Genomic DNA, 17,610 nt, shown 5'->3' with positions numbered 1-17,610 from the left:
CATGTGGTGGGGAGTCTCCCTGAGAGTCTCACCCTCCATCTCCCTGTGCCACCCCTCCTGCTCGCTCATTCTCTCTAAAATAAAATCTTTATTAAAAAAATAAAAGATAGGGGCGCCTGGGTGGCTCAGTGGGTTAAAGCCTCTGCCTTCGGCTCAGGTCATGATCCCAGGATCCTGGGATCGAGCCCCGCATCGGGCTCTCTGCTCAGTGGAGAGCCTGTTTCCCCCTCTCTCCCTGCCTGCCTCTCTGCCTGCTTGTATCTGTCAAATAAATAAATAAAATCTTAAAAAAAAAAAAGATACATAATACATGATATATATTTACATATATAAAATATGTATGTTAAGTCAGTAGAATATTTCTTAAAATTATAGAATACTCGAACATGTCTGAAAATGCTATTCCTAGATTATATATTGGCCTTGTATTAATTTGCTTAGTCAAATTTTCCACAAAAAAAAAAAAAATCTGATCTAGGAGGATAAAATTAACTCTATTTCTTGTAATTTTCTCTTAGATTTTTTAAATTTAGAAATACTTTCAAAAAAAAAAGAAATATTTCAAATTTACAGAAAAGCTGCAAGTGAAAAGAACACCCATACACCTTTACCCAGATTTACCCATCTAAATATTACTTGTCTTGTTCCATCATCTGCACTCTCTCTACACACACAGACACATTTCATATCTATACATATTTGTATTTATATATACATATATAAATGGGATAATAATGTGTAAGAAAACAGGCAATGTATAGTGTCTGCATGTGTACTTGAGGCAAACTGTTCAGGAATAAATGACACACATCCCTGCCCTTACCCTTAAATACTTCAGTATGTATTTCCTAAGAATAAGAATATTCTCCTATATACCCCATAGTGATTAACTTTGGTAAATAACCGTGTAATATTTTTATCTACTATATTTCAATTTTGCCAACAGACCTTTTTTTGAGAGTGAGTGAGCGCACATGCATGTGCAAGGGAGCAGGGGGCAGGGGGACAGAGGGAGAGGGAGAAAGACACTGAAGCAGACCTCAAGCCGACTGCGGAGCTGGCCCAGGGCTCCATCTCATGAACCTGAGATCATGACCTGAGCAGAAACCAAGAGGTGGTCACTTAACTAACTGCACCACACATGGGCCCCAAACTACTGTTTTTTTATAACACTTTTCCTTCCGGAAGAGGATCCAGTCTAGGATCATAGTTCATGCATTTTTAAAATATGGAAACTAGTACATTTTTATCAAATGAAATTCTAATATCAGGAAGTATTTTAACGGGCCAACTCAACTATACTTTTAGTTAGTGTTTACGTAAAAACTTGTGTTTCAGTCTTTGGTAAAAATTGTTTTTATTCAGAATAGCAATATTTCAGTTACTCCTCAGGTTACACAGGCAATATTAAGTTTCCTATGGGATCTATTGTTGCTACTTAGAGTAAAATACATTTTCCCAAAATTTAGTTTGGGTCTGGCATTATCTCTGAAAAAATATCAGTATGATTGCTTCACTTCATAAAAAATGTTTTCCCCTGTCTAACCCATACTGGTACAGCATACTGGCCTTTTGTGTTAGCACGAAGCTGGCACAGGTCCTCTCAAATAAATGAACATGTTCAGTTCAAATGACTCACTTGGCTGAAATAAGAAATTCACATGACACTTTGTGGGCTAAGTCACATGACGCCACCAATGAAAATGTGCAATAGTACTACTGGGTTCTCAGACCAACAGGGCACTGAAAAGTTCCTTTTTGTTCTCCTAGTGACACGCGTTAACCTTTACTACTCAAAGTGTGGTTCAGAAGCACCGGGGTGCTCTGAAAGCTCGTGAGAAATCCAGACTCAGGTTTCACCTTGGACCTGAACTAGAAACTGTCCTGTGCTCACGGTTTAGTTTATTGGTTTCTGATTTTTCACTCAACTTTTAAAATAAAAGTAATTAAGTGATCCTCTCCACATACCTTAAAAGCCTTGAACATAAAAAGAATCTTAGGAATATCAACTGCCGTATTAGATTTTCATCACATACTCAGAAGAGGAAGAAATGTAGGGAGACACTGCCTCATAGTTCTATGACCTTGGTTATTTCATGTCTCTCTGCCTCCTTAATGGGGACAGTAAGAAAACTCTCCCCTAGAACACCTGCGCCTCCCAAAAGTTACTGCCAAGACGGCACACGAGGGGCTGGCGCACAGGCGTCACCCAGTGCGCTCTGCTGCCGTCACGCCATCAATACGCCGCACCTTCACCACCACCGGCTGAAGGCTACGATCTTCGTTTTACCACTTGCTGTCTAACGTTAAGTAAGATACTTCCCTGAGCTTTCATTTCTTCATTGTCCAAAAGGGGATAATAGTAAATTACAGCCGAGCTGGAATGCACGTAACCGTGATAATTCTATCACTTGCTGCAGTAAGTAAATGCGCTGATACATGCAAAGCAACTAGCTCAGTGCTGGGCGGACTATATACAGACATCGGTTCTGAGATTACGTCCATATGTCAGCATGTTCTTTCTTCCATAACTACACACGTCTGATGACAGAAGATGGGAAAAAAACCAACAATAAAAGGTGGCACCAGACATTCTCTATGCAACAGAACGGTTGCAAGGCCAGAAACCCTGAGCTTGGGGCTCCGGCCCCAGCTAGCCTGCAGTTCAGCAGCCCAGGTTTTAGTTTTTCCATTTGGAAAATGAAAGGGTTGAGCTAAGGGACATCTGTCAGTAGGTCCAGCACTAATACTCAATAGGATTACATATTATCAGCTTACAATTTTTTTTTCTTTGTCCTCATTTTAACTTGCTTACCCCTGTAAAGACCCGATCTCCAAATAAGATCACATTCTGTTGGAGACATAGTTCAGTCCTTAACAAATGGCTATAGGCTAGCTTATAATTTTTTTTTTAAAGATATTATTTATGTATCTCACAGAGAGACAGCGAGAAAGAGAGCACGACGAACAAGGGGAGTGGGGAAGGAGAAGGAGGTTTCCCGCAGAGCAGGGAGCCCGACACGGGGCTCGATCCTAGGACCCCAGAATCATGACCCAAGCTGAGGGCAAACAGACGCTTAACGACTGAGCCACCCAACCACCCTTATCTTGGAATTTTTAAAACAATTCATGTAAGGGTATTATAACTTTGTCTAAAGAGAAAAACAGTGATTTATTTATAGCTAAAGTATAAAGCTCAGGTTACAGGCACCTAATAAATGCCAAATAATATGGTAAAGACTGGTTAATGCTTCCATAGATGTGTTCAGTATGTGAAAATCCATCAGCCTGTGTATTTACGGGAATGTGTACTTTTCTGTATATATACTGCCATTTAGTGAAAATGTTTATATATCAGAGAAAGAGTATTTCATATAAATCTTAAATTCTAACTCCTCCAAGCTTTCCGATTAAGTCCAAAGACAGTAAATCTTAGAACTTTTCTGGACTTGCAACCTCAATCTTTATTCCAGATCCAACAAAAATTAAGACCAAAGATGTCCAGAAAACCTCATGCTATTATCATACTCTCAAATCATACCAAGAACAACAGTGGATGTTTATTCCAACTCCAACCATAAAGAACTGTATCTTTGAGTCTACTTACGTAAGGCTTCATTTCTTTACCTATATGATACTGTATGGACTTTAATTTGCTTTTCTATTATAAAAACATTATGAATCTGATATAGTTCCCTGAATGGTACTATAAAAATAATTACATATACTTTATGATCTAGAACTAATTCTCCAGGAAATATGAAATACTCATATGTAGTTATACTCAATCTTTAAAATTAGCTATTAGCTACATTTACTTACCTGAGTAAGTAACATAAAGGCATTATCTGCCCGAAGATGTTTGGTGAGAAATTCCACACAATGAGCTTCCAGGGCTGGGACTGCATATTTCTTAGCAGTATACAGAGTGGTCATAACTGTCTCCGGGCCAATTTGAACTTCATCTGAATACAGAAATCTGGAAAGCAATTGGGAATTGACAGAGATGGCCATTAATATTTTAGATAAGCAATCAATCCATCAGAGTGAAACCTCTGAGGAATATCTTAAAAGATAATGAGCAAACCCAACAACAACCTGATAGGAGACTTTGTAGGCCATAGGGCATTTGCACATACATCATCTCATTTATTCTTACTCAGGCCCGAGAGGTAGGTAGTGTCTCCATTTTACTAACAAAACTGAAGTTAAGTGAGATCTCAAGACAGACCCATCTCTCTTAAAACCAAATTTTCAGAGGTCTTTTAGCACCCCACCGCAGTTCAGGGCAGCAATGGTTTACTAACATCTCCTTCACCAAAGGATGTTCATTTAAACAAATGTACAGGTAGCTGAAGTTCACATCTCTAGATGACAAAACATTCATTTATTTCCTGATAATGGTGTCTTGTTAATCTGGGCATCTTTTAACCTTTCATTGTTATTCCGAACTAGCACAATGAGTCTTTGGAGGAATAAAACAATTTAATAATATCATAAATGACTCATGTTGTTTTGTGTTTTTGGGTATCTAGGTTTAATTTTCTCTCAAAACACTATCAGTCTGATACTGCCTCCTCCCAGTTCGCTGCTTCTGTTAGACTGCTGGACAGATCACCTTCACAGAACTGCAAATAAGGCAGAAGATTCTCAGCGAAAGCCTGGACAGTTCTTGAGAGATCTTGCAGCTTTTGCCTATCAACTTCAGGCCTCTTTTGTGGCTCCTCAGAGACCCTGTGTGTACTGCCCAGTTCTCAACTATATACAGGAAGCCGGGAGCGGAGGGCCGTAGAGAAGGATGGCATGAAGAATAAAAATTGCATTTTAGTGAGGCGCCTGGGTGGCCTGGGTGGCTCAGTCGGTTGGGTTTCTGACTCTTGATTCGAGCTCAGTCATGATCTCAGCCATGGGACTGAGCCCCACATTGGGCTCCGTGCTTAGCAGGGAGTCTGCTAAGATTCTCTCTCTCTCTCAAATAAATAAATCTTCTAAAAATTGCATCTTAGTGATACTAAAGACATCAGAGTAATTATATGTATATTGCTAGGATCCAAGTCATAAAATAAGAAAACCCATTAACATGTCTCAGAACCCTCTATTACACTGGAGTGAAGGAAGTTCTAACTCCTGTCCCCACCCTCTACTGTTCCACTTCCTCTTCTTTCATTCCTGTCTCCATTATCACCACCCAAGATGAAACCCCAGCCCATGAGAGCCTCCAGTCTGTCGCCCTAACCAAATGTCTGTGCTCCTCTAACAATATCTCTGTGCTTACAACTATCTCTAGCCGAGACTGTTCATTCTCATTCTCCTCAGCCTTCAAAGTGAGGGTTGCTGATTCTCAGGATCACACCATTTAAAAAAAATTTTCCCCCAAAACCTTTTTAGAGAGTCAAGTCAACTGGCTGTACTACCCTCATAATATTTACCTTAAAGTTACGTGCCACTTTGTGATGAGTACAGGGAATTAAAAAGCAAGTAAGGTGTCATCGCTTACAGTCAGGGGAAGGGGGATGAACAGAAAAGAGAGAGAGAAAATCAACATTTGTTGATTTGTTGATTCAACCCTCCCACAAGGCAGGCAGTGGCTATTACCCTGCACAGGGAAGGTGGGGAAACTGCCTATCAGAGAACGCGCTGCTTCTGGGCCCAGGCCTGCTTCCAGGGTGAGACTGGCAGGCCCCCCAGGTGAGGGCTGAGTGTTCTCAGGACCTCAGGCTCGGGTTTGAGCCCGTCCCATCACTGCCAGCTCTGAGACTAGAAACAAGCTATCATCGTTTCTCCTTTCTGAAAAGAGAGTGACAGCATTTCCTTCATCATGCTCTCGTGAGGATTAGTATAAACTGAAAAAAATGAAGTGTTTTAAATAGTGCCTGACAAGTACTCAGCCTCGGCAAATGTTGGCTGTTTATTTTTATGTTGCTTCATTTCTTCCTCTCTGCTGTTTCCCTCTGTTTTAGAAGATGTCCGTGCCGTTGTCTTCTGGCCTTCTGTTCTCCCCAGTAACACATGTTCATGTTTCTAAGAATTCCTGCTTCTTAGTCATTCCTTTTCTCCTCCACAGCACTCTGTCTTGGTTTCATGGGTGCAAAAACGTCTTCAAGTCTCCAAGGTGGTATTAACCAGAGTGTTTCAGGTTCCCTTTTGTTCCCAGTTCCGAGGATCAGCTGCTCTTGGTCTCCGTGGTTCACATTCTCATGCCCTCATACGTTAATGATCAATGGTGGTCTCCAGTTTGGTGTTCCCGCAGCCGGTCTAGGTTTTCCTTGCTGTTGTGTAGATGGGCCTACTCTCCAGGGAAAACCACCCCCAAAGCGAACGGGCTGGCTGAGAGCTCTGTGTATGTGGGAGGCTTGTTGACTGGCACCTGGGATCCCCTAATGCCATGACTCTAGAGTCCCTAAGCTCTCCCAGGCAGTTTGTTCAATTTCTTTAAGAAGAGCCTGCCAGGAGGCTGTCACTAGCAGTTAGTCTGCAAGAGCTGGCTGAGGGTGCATCTATAAGCAAGCTTTAAGTTTACTCCCCCCGGGGCACCTGGGTGGCTCAGTCAGTTAAGCGGCTGCCTTGGGCTCAGGTCATGGTCCCAGGGTCCTGGGATCAAGTCCTGCATCAGATTCCCTGCTCAGCGGGGAGTCAGCTTCTCACTCTGACCCTCCCCCTCTGCTCAAGTGCGATCTCTTGCTTTCTCTTTCTCAAATAAATAAAATCTTTTTTTTTTTTTTTAAGATTTTGTTTATTTGACAGAAGAGATCACAAGTAGGCAGAGAGGCAGGTGGAAAGAGAGAGGAAGGGAAGCAGGCTCCCCACTGAGAAGAGAGCCTAATGCAGGGCTTGATCCCAGGACCCCAGGATCATGACCTGAGCCAAAGGCAGAGGCTCTAAACCTACTGAGCCACCCAGGTGCCCCTCAAATAAATAAAATCTTTATAAAAAAAATTAATTGCCACATTTTAGCTCCACCTTCTCATTTCACACATCTCCCTACCAGCCCTGGCCTAGAACCACTGGGGGATGGCGGTGGGGGGGGGGGTCTGCCAGGGAAGCCAGCTGCAGCTCCCCGAGCTCTGGATTCTGGGGTCCTGTCACCCCCTCCCTTTCATCAGCAGCACACTCTCAACTGCTCTGTCCCTTTTCCACAGTTGGCTCCCACCCCATCTCCCTCTTCCCCATCACTCTATCAGGTTTAAGAGAAGGCCTACTGCATGCTCCGTTCCCTTCTTGAGTCAGAAACCTGTGACATTTTAATTTAAAGGGCAAGGTAGAAAGAATCTTTACATCTGCTTTAATTTTTTTTTTTTCAGGCAAAATACCAGAGTTATAAAATAAAGAGCGGAAACACGGGGCCGTTATCACCGTTTGCCTTTGCATGTGCGGCGGCAACAAGGAGACAAACCCCACAGAGCTGAAGGACCCGGTCTCACAGGCGTCTGTAACCAGGCGCTCTGTCAGGGAGATTGCAAAACCGTCCTGGAGAAACGTCTGCTTGAGATAAGACTAAAGGATGACAAGACGGGGGGAAGAACACGCCAGGAACAAGAGAGAATTGTTTTTAGGCTCTTCTATTTGAGATACACACACACACACACACACACACACATACACACACCCATTCAAACTGCTTTTATTAAATTCCACTTTGGTAATATACCTTTAGCTTATAGCAAGGAATATTTTAAAGAAACATTTACATCTAAAGACAGACTAAGGATACTATTGACTTCAGTAATGCCTTCTTTATGAGCAAACCTCACAATCTGTTGGTCAGATTATCAGACAGAGTTGTGCATTCACTAAGCAGATGCTTTGTTTTATTTTTAACCCGACAAACACTATGAATTGTACTGACTAGCTAGGTTTCTCTTTCTCCGTTAGCTGCTAAACAATTAAAATTAAATTTGTAGGGGTGCTCGGTGGCTCAGTTGATTAGGCATCTGCCTTTGGCTCAGGTCATGATCCAGGAGCCATGGGAATGAGCCTCACACTGGGGTCCCTGTTTGGTGGGGAGCCTGCTTCTCCCTCTCCCTCTGCCGATCCCCCCACTTATGTTTGTTCTGTCAAATAAATAAAATCTTTAAAACAATTAAATTTAGGGGCACCTGGGTGGCTGAGTGGGTTAAGCCTCTGCCTTCGCCTCAGGTCATGATCTCAGGGTCCTCGATCAAGCCCTCATCTGGGAATCTGTGCTCAGCAGGGAGCCTGCTTCCCCCACCTCTCTCTCTACCTGCCTCTCTGCCTAGTTGTGATCTGTGAGAAATAAATAACCTTTTAAAAAAATTAAATTTCTAGCTTGCCTACAGCATGCATTTTTATATTAGCTTCATCTTGGCTTTATTTCTTACCTTTGTGTTTTTTTAAGATATTTTAAATTCTTTTTGGAGCAATGCAAGTTATAAATGATGTTCTATTAACAATAAGAAATGGGGGGCCCCTGGGTGGCTCAGTCGGTTAAGCGGCTACCTTAGGCTCAGGTCATGATCCTGGGATCCTGGGATCGAGCCCCGCATCGGGCTCTGTGCTCAGTGGAGGGCCTGCTTCTCCCTCCCTCTGCCTGCCACTCCGCCTACCTGTGCTCTCGCTCTCTGTGTCAAATAAATAAAATCTTAAAATTAAAAAAAAAGTAAGAAATGGATCTCTGTGTTTCCCATACTTTGTGTGCATTTTTCTACAATACCCAGCTCGGTGTGGGCACATGGCTAAGCATTAATCAGTACGTGTTAAGTGACTAGACAATTCAGTACAAGTTTCTATGTAACACAACTGAGGGAACCATACTCACCTCTAATGAGAAAACAGACTACTTAAAAATCCAGGAACCATGTTGGTTCATATTTTACTTATATGTTTCTTATCTTCTATTTAATTATTAAAACGGCTATAATAAAAAAAAGCCAAGGTTTATAAAATATAATTAAAAATTAATCAATTACCACAGGTTTTTGTTTTTTAGAAAGACTTATCCATTTATTTGAGAGAAAGACAGAGCATGCGTGCGCTGTGGGGAAGGCCAGAGGGAGATGGAGAGAGAGCAACCCCAGCGGAACCCCCACCGAGTGCAGAGTCCAATGCAGAGGGTGATCCCAAGACCCTGAGATCACAACCTGGGGTGAAACTGAGTCAGATGCTCAACCAACTGGGGCCACCCAGGTACCCCAATTCTTTGTATTTTAAAATGAACCTTTCAGCCCTCATTCACTACCTTTTATGATAAGAGCGCAAGAGAAATGATATGTCATTAAACTACTCCTTTTCCCCCACCCTAAAGATTAAAGGTTTTCTAACCTAATTTAGGTTATATTTAGTAAAAATTTCAAAAAGCTATGGCAAAAACTTGATCTTAAATTACAGGAACTATAAGATCGTGCATAAGAACCTTTGGATCACTACTGACTCATTCATTAAGGGACTCCCTCTTGGTTGAAACACTTTCTCAACTTGACTTTCAAGACCCTCTTGGTTGAAACACTTTCTTCAACTTGACTTTCAAGATCCCAGGCTCCTTGCTTTCCAATCTAATTCACTGACAGCGGTGTCTGTGTCATCTTAGTCTCCTCAGCTACACCTCCACACGGTGGAGGTCCCCAGGGCTCATCCTGGCACCTCTTTCACAACCGCATCCCCTCCCTAGGTGATCCCATTTGGTCTTATGGTTTAAAGACCATTCACTCTTAGCTTTCAAATTTATGTTCAGCAAGAAGCTCTTCCCTCAACTCCAGGTTCATATTTCTGGCTGTACTCTTTTAGATAAGCCTTAGAAGTCTTCTTGGTTCTACCTTTACAGTTGACCCTTAAACAACACTGCCATTAGGGGCATGGCCTCCACTCCCTATCCCCCTCCCTCCAAACGGCTAAAAACCTGCATGTAACTCTCCCAAAACTTTACTAATAGCCTACTGTTGATCAGAAGACATATCGATAACAATTAACACATTATATTTTATGTTGTATTATTATATACTGTATTCTTACAATTGCGTGAGCTAGAGAAAAGAAAATGTCATCAAGAAAATCCAAAGGAAGAAGGGGTGCCTGGGTGGCTCAGCTGTTCAAGCGTCTGGGTTTGGCTTGGGTCATGATCCCAGGGTCCTGGGATGGAGCCCCACATCGGGGCTGCTCGGTGAGCAATCTGTTTCTCCCTCTCCTTCTACCCCTATCCCTGCCTGTGCGTGTTCTCTCTCTCTCTCCCTCTCTCTCAAACAAGTAAATAAAATCTTAAAAAATTTTTTAAAATAGGGGTGCTTGGGTGGCTCAGTTGATTGGACGACTGCCTTCGGCTCAGGTCATGATCCTGGAGTCCCAGGATCGAGTCCCACATCAGGCTCCCAGCTCCATGGGAAGTCTGCTTCTCCCTCTGACCTTCTCCTCGCTCATGTTCTCTCTCAAATAAATAAATAAAATCTTTAAAAAAAACAATATTTTTTTTTAAATAAATGCATTGGGGCACCTGGGTGGCTCAGTCAGTAAAGCACTGGACTCTTGGTTTCGGCTTGGGTCATGATCTCTGTGGTTGTGGGATCAAGCCCTATGTTCGGTTCTGTGCTCAGTGTGAGGTCTGCTTCAGCTTCTCTCCCTCTCACTCATCCTGTCTCTCTCTCTTTCTCAAATAAAGTCTTTTTTTTTTTTTTTAAAGAAAGAAAATCCTAAGGAAGAGAAAATACATTTACAGTACTATACTGCATTTGGTGGGGGAAAAAATCCACATATACATAAGCCCATGTAGTTCAAACTCATGTGGTTCAAAGGTCAATCAGCTATCCACAGTCTGACCACTTTTTACCCATCTATCACTCCCAAGCTGGTAGATACAACCCAGTAGCATACCTCTTGCCTGGAATACTGCAAAAGTGTCTTAATTCAACTCCCTGCTGCCCATTGTACTTCCTCCCCAGTCTAATCTCCAAACAATTGCCCAAATGAGTTTTTAAAAATGTAAATCAGATCATATCACAGCCACACTGAAAACTCTCCAAAAGTTTCTCACCACACATCAAAGTCCTTCCATAGACTATCCAGCCCTGCACAACCTTGTCTAGCCTCTCCTTTGGAACTCATTTTCTACCACTTTTTCCCCAATTCATTCTGCTCAAACAGCACTGGTTTATTCTTGAAGTTCCTCCAGCAGGAGAAATTTAGGACCTCAGACATGCTTTGCCTTGCTTAGAATGCTCCTACCCTCACAGTCTGATCATTTTTCTTTAAAATATTTATCAGTACTTGACATTTTATCTTTGCTTCTCCTTGCTAGATTATAAACTACCTGAGGGCAGGGACTTTTGCTTGTTCCCTGATGAATCCGACATCTGAAACAGGGACTGGCACAAGGGCACACAGCGTTTCTCAAACAAACAACGAAGAACATCACTTCAAGGTCAGGCAGATCAAAACAAGCAGGTTTTTATAACGTAACTAATTCAATCTGTAAACATAATAAAAATAGGCCCAAGCTAACTTGTTTTCCCCACTCAGCAAGTACAAACTAGGAGACATCTGTTTGTCACACAATAGTAAGGACAGCATCTATGCTCCATCGCCGGCCAATACCTTTCGGTCCAGGTATCATGTAACAATCAGGCCAGATATCATTTCAGAACAGAACAATGACTGGAATCTGAAGAAGGACAAAAACCAGGACCACGCTGAACACAGGAAAATTTCAAGGACTTTAAAATTAATCCACTTACCTTCTCTTGACAGGAAAGGATTGAGTGACCACCAGCTTCAGTGAAAATACCAACTAAACATTTTCCCCTCTTCGTTCTTACTCTACCCACTCTAGTTTTAAAGGAAAGAACTCGACAGTCTTTTTAGATCAGTGGCTCTCAGATTTAGCTGGTATTATTAGTATTTACAGAGAATTTTTTTTTTAAGATTTTATTTATTTATTTGACAGAGAGAAATCACAAGTAGTCGGAGAGGCAGTCAGAGAGAGGAGGAAGCAGGCTCCCTGCTGAGCAGAGAGCCCGATGCGGGACTCGATCCCAGGACCCTGAGATCATGACCTGAGCTGAAGGCAGCGGCTTAACCCACTGAGCCACCCAGGCACCCTATTTACAGAGAATATTAAAAAATGCTCTCAAGGCCCCACCTCTAAACATTACAATCCTTCAAAGAGGGAGGAAGAATCTGCAAATTTAACAAGCACTCCAGGATGCAATGCAGGTAGACCAACAAATCCCTTTAAATACCTATAGTCTAGAAAAACCAATCCTCCTGTCAATGCCAAACCAAAACCAAAAGACCTAGATCCCAGCTCTTAAGCTGGCTTTTTTCTCTGTCTTTATAAATATAATTTCACTAAACTGCAGAAAATATATGAAACAAAAAGAAGGACAAAAAGGCAATTATCATCTTACCACTCCAATACGCTTCGGGTAGCATTCGGGTGCGTTTCCTTTTCTCCATACCTCTGGGTATGCGCCTGGTTCTGTTCCTTCTGTTTTATTCCCAGCACACACAGCTTCAATGCTATGTATCATACACACTTCCTATGTTAACAGTATCGCCTAGTATTCCTCAGTATCACACTCGGTGGCATTACCCTGCATGGAGTGCCCATCACTGGTATCTAACCATTCCGACCAGCTGACTACTTCCTCTCTACTGCAATAATCCAGCCGTAAACATTTTTATAGACAACATTTTGTACAGTACTTGAATACTGGGTGGGGGGAATCTACAGTGTCAAACTATTTTACCACCACCTTAGGGCTCTTCCAACAGATCTCTAAAATACTGAGGTGGGGCTCCTGGGTGGCTCAGTCACTTAAGCATTTGTCTTGGGCTCAGGTCATGATCCTGAGTTCCTGGGATTGAGCCCTGCATTGGGCTTCCTGCTCAGCTGGGAGGCTGCTTCTCCCCCCCCTCTCTCCCTCTGTCCCTCATCCCTACTCTGCTCTCTCTCTCTCAAATAAATATAATTTTTTTAAAGATTTTATTTATTTATTTGACACAGGCAGAGATCACAAGTAGGCAGAGAGGCAGTCAGAGAGAGAGGAGAGAGGGAAGCAGGTTCCCCTCTGAGCAGAGAGCCTGATGCAGGGCTCGATCCCAGGACCCTGGGATCATGACCTGAGGCGAAGACAGAGGCTTTACCCACTGAGCCACCCAGGCGCCCCTAAATACAATCATTTTTTTTTTTTAAGATTTTTAAAATTTATTCATGGACAGAGAGAGATCACAAGTAGGCAGAGGCAGGCAGAGAGAGGAGGAAGCAGGCTCCCTGCTGAGCAGAAAGCCTGTGTGGGGCTTGATCCCAGGACCCTGAGATCATGACCTGAGCTGAAGGCAGAGGCTTAACCCACTGAGCCACTCAGGCGTCCCCCTATATACAATCTTTTAGAAAAAGTTAAATATTGGGAGAGAAAGTGCTTTGCTTTTAATTTCCACTTCTTTAATTACTGAGGTTAAACATTCTTTGTTCATTAGCTATATTTTTCTCTACCTATCTATCCTGCCCTTTATCCATTTATTTATGGGATCTTGGTATTTTCTACTTGGTTTAACTTTATAGTCAGCTTCCCACTGAGCTTCCTGATTGAGCTTTGAGCCTTCCTCGACTATGTGCCCGTTCAGTGGTCTGTTTTCTGCCTCTGTACCAACCAAGACTGTGTTACTTTGGGGACACACTGTCGTCAGGCAGCTAAAACCCTCTCGATGTAATGAAGCACGCATGGTCTTCCTTATGAGGTTGCTGTTACCCTGGCCAGTCACTTGACTTTTCCGGGCCCCGATCCCACTTGCAAAAGTGTGGAAAACACCACCTACAGCTCCCCAGCCGGACTTTCGTAAATACAAGCTAATAATGCCAAGCGACTGGCTCCCTCCCGTTCACCACAATTCATCAGAAGTCAGTGTGTTACCCCCCAGTAAGCCGAAAGCAAACTCCTAAGAACACGGGAGGCTGGCTTCGCTTTTAAGCGAATGTGACCTTGTCCGCAGAACCGCGGCGGCAGGAACGGCCGCGCCTACCCGTCCCGGTCCTCCCCTCCCCCGGCCCCACCACTCACACACACTAAGAGCGAAACCGAGTCAGGACCTCAGACACACACAAAGGCCCTCGGTCGCACGCGACTTTTCCGCTCTCCCGCTCTCCTCGGCAAAAGCATACACAAAACGACGTCAGCGGGCCCCGCCGCGGCGCCGCCGCTCCTCCAGCCCCGAGGCCGGGCCCCACGCCCGGAGCGCACCCGACGGGCTCGCTGAGCGGCCGCAGACGCGGGACGCTGCCCCGACCGCCGGCGGCCCGGAGGCGACAGGCCGGCGCGCGCGGCCAGCGGGGAGCCGCTCACCTCAGCAGCGCCAGGAAGGCGGCGGGCTCCACGTCCGGCAGCTCGATCTCGGCCGACGTGGTGGCCATGCCGCCGTTGAACATGGCGTCGAAGACGGCGCTGCCGGCCGCCAGCACGAAGCGGTGCGCGGGGATGCGCTGCGGGCCCCCGGCGGCCGCGGCGCCGCGGCCCTTGCCCAGCACGAAGCGCACATCGCTCAGCAGCTCGGAGTTGAAGAGGAAGGCGAAGCGCTCCTTCAGCGACGCCTTGGTCGCCTGCCAGTTGTACAGCGGCTCCCGCTGCAGGGGCAGCAGGGGCCCCAGAGAGGACGGCGGCGGCGGCGGCGACGGAGGCCCCGCGCCGCGCGGCTCCGCCTCGGCCCCCGGCACCTGCTCGCCCGCAGCGGCCGGCCCGAGCGAGGCCATCCTCCAGCGGCGCGGCTCCTCGGGCTAGGCAGAGAGCTCCCGCCGCTCAGCCGCCATCGCCGACGCCGCCTCGGTGCCTTCCGGGAAAGGCGCTTCCGGCGGCCGCGCACCTCCCCGGCCCCCCCCCCCCCCCCGCCCCCCCCCCCCCCCGGCCCGGCCCCGGCCCCGGCCCCGCCCCGCTCGCGGCTACCGGGCGCGCGCCCTCGCCACGCGGGGATGCGGGAGCGCGCGCGACCGCCCGAGCCGGGCCGGCGCAGCGTGGAGTCCTTCGCGGCACGCAGGGCGGCGTTTTCCGCGCCCGGTGCACCCCTCCCCGGGAGGGCCGACGCACAAGCCCCTGCGTCTCCTCCGACCCGGAGCGCCCGTCCTCGCCTCGGGCCCCTCATCATCAGCTCCAGCGCCTCCCACGTATCCCAGGGGCAGGTTCCTGGGCTGTCCCTTCAGGAGTTTCCCGTGGAAATGGGAGGCCCCGAGGCCTCAGCCAGGGAGCGCTTCGGAGGGCGGCAGGATGACCCACGGCCTCCCTTCCCCAGTAATCTCCAAGTCACCCCTCCGGAGACGGGCGAATCTTGGACCCCTCCAGATCCAGCAGCCCACATTCTTCTGCTCTAGTGTCTCAGTGACTGTCACTGTGGATCACGGAACTATTTTTTTAACGTTTTACAATCCATTGCTAAAAATTAACACTATTTTAGGGCAACACTTTTGGGTCCCTTCCCTCCCTGGGAACTCTGTACCATCACCTTGATATCACTCAAACCTTGCTTTGGTGCCCACCAAAAATAATAAACAACAATATTTTAAATATCAGAAAAAAACCACAATCTCTCAAATGTACCAGAGGTCATATAGTAGAGGCCGCATTATCAACAATAATTATAATTTAATAGAAAATATGAGGACGCTGTGTATGAAAACTTGTGGAATGCAATCAACGCTGAGTTCAAGCTAAAGTATAGCCAAAACCACTCTTTCTGCGAAAGTGGAAGTAATGAAATGAAGTACAGGATTCTGGGAAGGTGGCAGAGGAGGAAACCCCAGGAATCTGTCTCCCCTCCTAGACAGCAGCTGCTGGCAGGGTCTGTCTGATGTGGCTATTTTGGCTTTCTGGAGCCTGTTAAAGGCTGGTCATTTAGGGGAAGATTTGGACTAGACACTGCTGTTAATTTCTGTCGATTTCAGTTCTGTGCACAGAAGCAGCTACTCATCCCTCAACCCCAGCCACATGGAAGGGAGACAGCTGCACCCGGCCTGTGGGAGCCACGTGGGCAAAAGGAACCTGCCCTCCAAATATCTGGGCTCTGGGCACTGATTCCTGCTTCTAATCCCAGAGTCCGAAGAGGTGGGCAGCATGTTGTTGAACTTCCCGCTTTGCGGCAAGCATCTCCTTCCTCCAGCTGAATTGATTTCCACTGCATTTAAAAGACCAGTACCCAATTCACCCTCCTTAATTTTCTTACCATTTCACTGAGCTTGTAAGTTCAGGTCCCACCCAGATGGAGGAGCTTTCGTAAAGACAAGAGACTTCTGGCTGAGATCCCAAAGGGCCATGCTCTAGAAGTCGGGGTTACACACCAGTAGTTAGAGAAAAATTAATTAGCTACAGCCAATCTTTGACAGGTTCAAGGTGCTCTGTACAAGCTGCCATAAAGAGACTAAATCATATAAATCAAGATATATCATCCAGAAAGTCAACATTTTTTTCTTCTACAATGTTGTGGGGGGGGGGGATTAAAATTATGAGGCATGCTGGGGCGCCTGGGTGGCTCAGTGGGTTAAGCCGCTGCCTTCGGCTCAGGTCATGATCTCAGGGTTCTGGGATCGAGTCCCGCATCGGGCTCTCTGCTCAGCAGGGAGCCTGCTTCCCTCTCTCTCTCTCTGCCTGCCTCTCCATCTACTTGTGATTTCTCTCTGTCAAATAAATAAATAAAATCTTTAAAAAAAAATTATGAGGCATGCTAAAGAGGCAGGAGAGACAGAGGAGGACCAAGAATAGACAAGAGAATCAGATCTGTGGATGGTTCGGATATTGGATTTATCGGACAAGGACGTTAAAACAACCATGTTTGATATGATCAGGAAAATAGAAGAAAGATGGAGAATTTCAACATTTAATCCATGAAAGTGGAGGCTCCTAACCTGAAAAAAAAATACTATAAACACATTAATACCTAAATAATGTGTGTTTAATAGCCAAGTAGAGCAGAGCAGATGATGACTATAACTAGAACACAAGTCAGTAGAGGCTGAAATTGAAATACAGGGAAAAGGGCAGAAAATATAGAAAAGAATGTATGTCTGTGAATCGTATGAGAAAGGACTAATATATATTGCAGTATTAGAAGGGGAACAGGAAAGAGGTGGGGCAGCATGTGAAGAAACACTGGCTGGATACTTCCTAGAGCAAGTGTCCCAAGAAAACCAGGTAGAACTGCATCACTCTTTTGGACATAGCCTGGAAGTCATGCAAGGTCATATCCACTGCATTCCATTAGTTACATATGCTAATCTGTAATCTGGTCCATCCAGATTCCAAGGGGTATCAGAGAATTTATGGACATGTTTCAAAACTACCACACCACAAAAGCTCTGGCTGTTGAACTCCTAGGTATAATCCCAACAAAAACTAAGACATATGTAAATCCAAAGAAAATACGGAAGTGTGCCTAGCAGCTTTGCTCATCATAAATGGCCAGTGATTCTCAATAGTAGAGTACATAAATGGTGGTATAGTTATACGATGAATGAAAAAGAACAAACCTTAATCCTGAAACAATGTGGATTAATTTCATTACTTATTGAGCTAAAGAGCCACATGAAAATACATCACGATTCCATTTATATGAAACTTCACGACTGGCAAAACTAAGACGTGGTGCTAGGGGTCAGAATAGTGATTACCTTCCACTGGATGGTTGACT

At 45.2% G+C, this 17,610-nt stretch overlaps 1 protein-coding gene across 2 annotated transcripts in view; it reads right to left on the bottom strand.

The window, feature by feature from the left end:
- Nucleotides 1-14,792, bottom strand: part of BTBD1 (BTB domain containing 1) — a 39,875-nt gene extending 25,083 nt beyond the window's left edge. Inside the window, exons 1-2 of one of the 2 annotated variants that reach the window (XM_059371472.1) lie at nucleotides 14,286-14,792; nucleotides 3,823-3,979 (exon numbers count right to left, since the gene is read on the bottom strand). In XM_059371472.1, the coding sequence (XP_059227455.1) occupies nucleotides 3,823-3,979; nucleotides 14,286-14,689 (561 nt within the window). In that variant the 5' untranslated portion in view covers nucleotides 14,690-14,792. The remainder of the gene's footprint in view (nucleotides 1-3,822; nucleotides 3,980-14,285) is intronic. The other variant, XM_059371471.1, reaches the window with a different exon arrangement.
- Between the last annotated feature and the right edge of the window lie 2,818 nt (nucleotides 14,793-17,610).

Source organism: Mustela nigripes, chromosome 13, assembly GCF_022355385.1.
Source record: "Mustela nigripes isolate SB6536 chromosome 13, MUSNIG.SB6536, whole genome shotgun sequence".
Taxonomy (NCBI): domain Eukaryota; kingdom Metazoa; phylum Chordata; class Mammalia; order Carnivora; family Mustelidae; genus Mustela; species Mustela nigripes.
The sequence above is the reverse complement of the archived record's forward strand: the minus strand, read 5'-3'. Positions and strand labels throughout refer to the sequence as shown.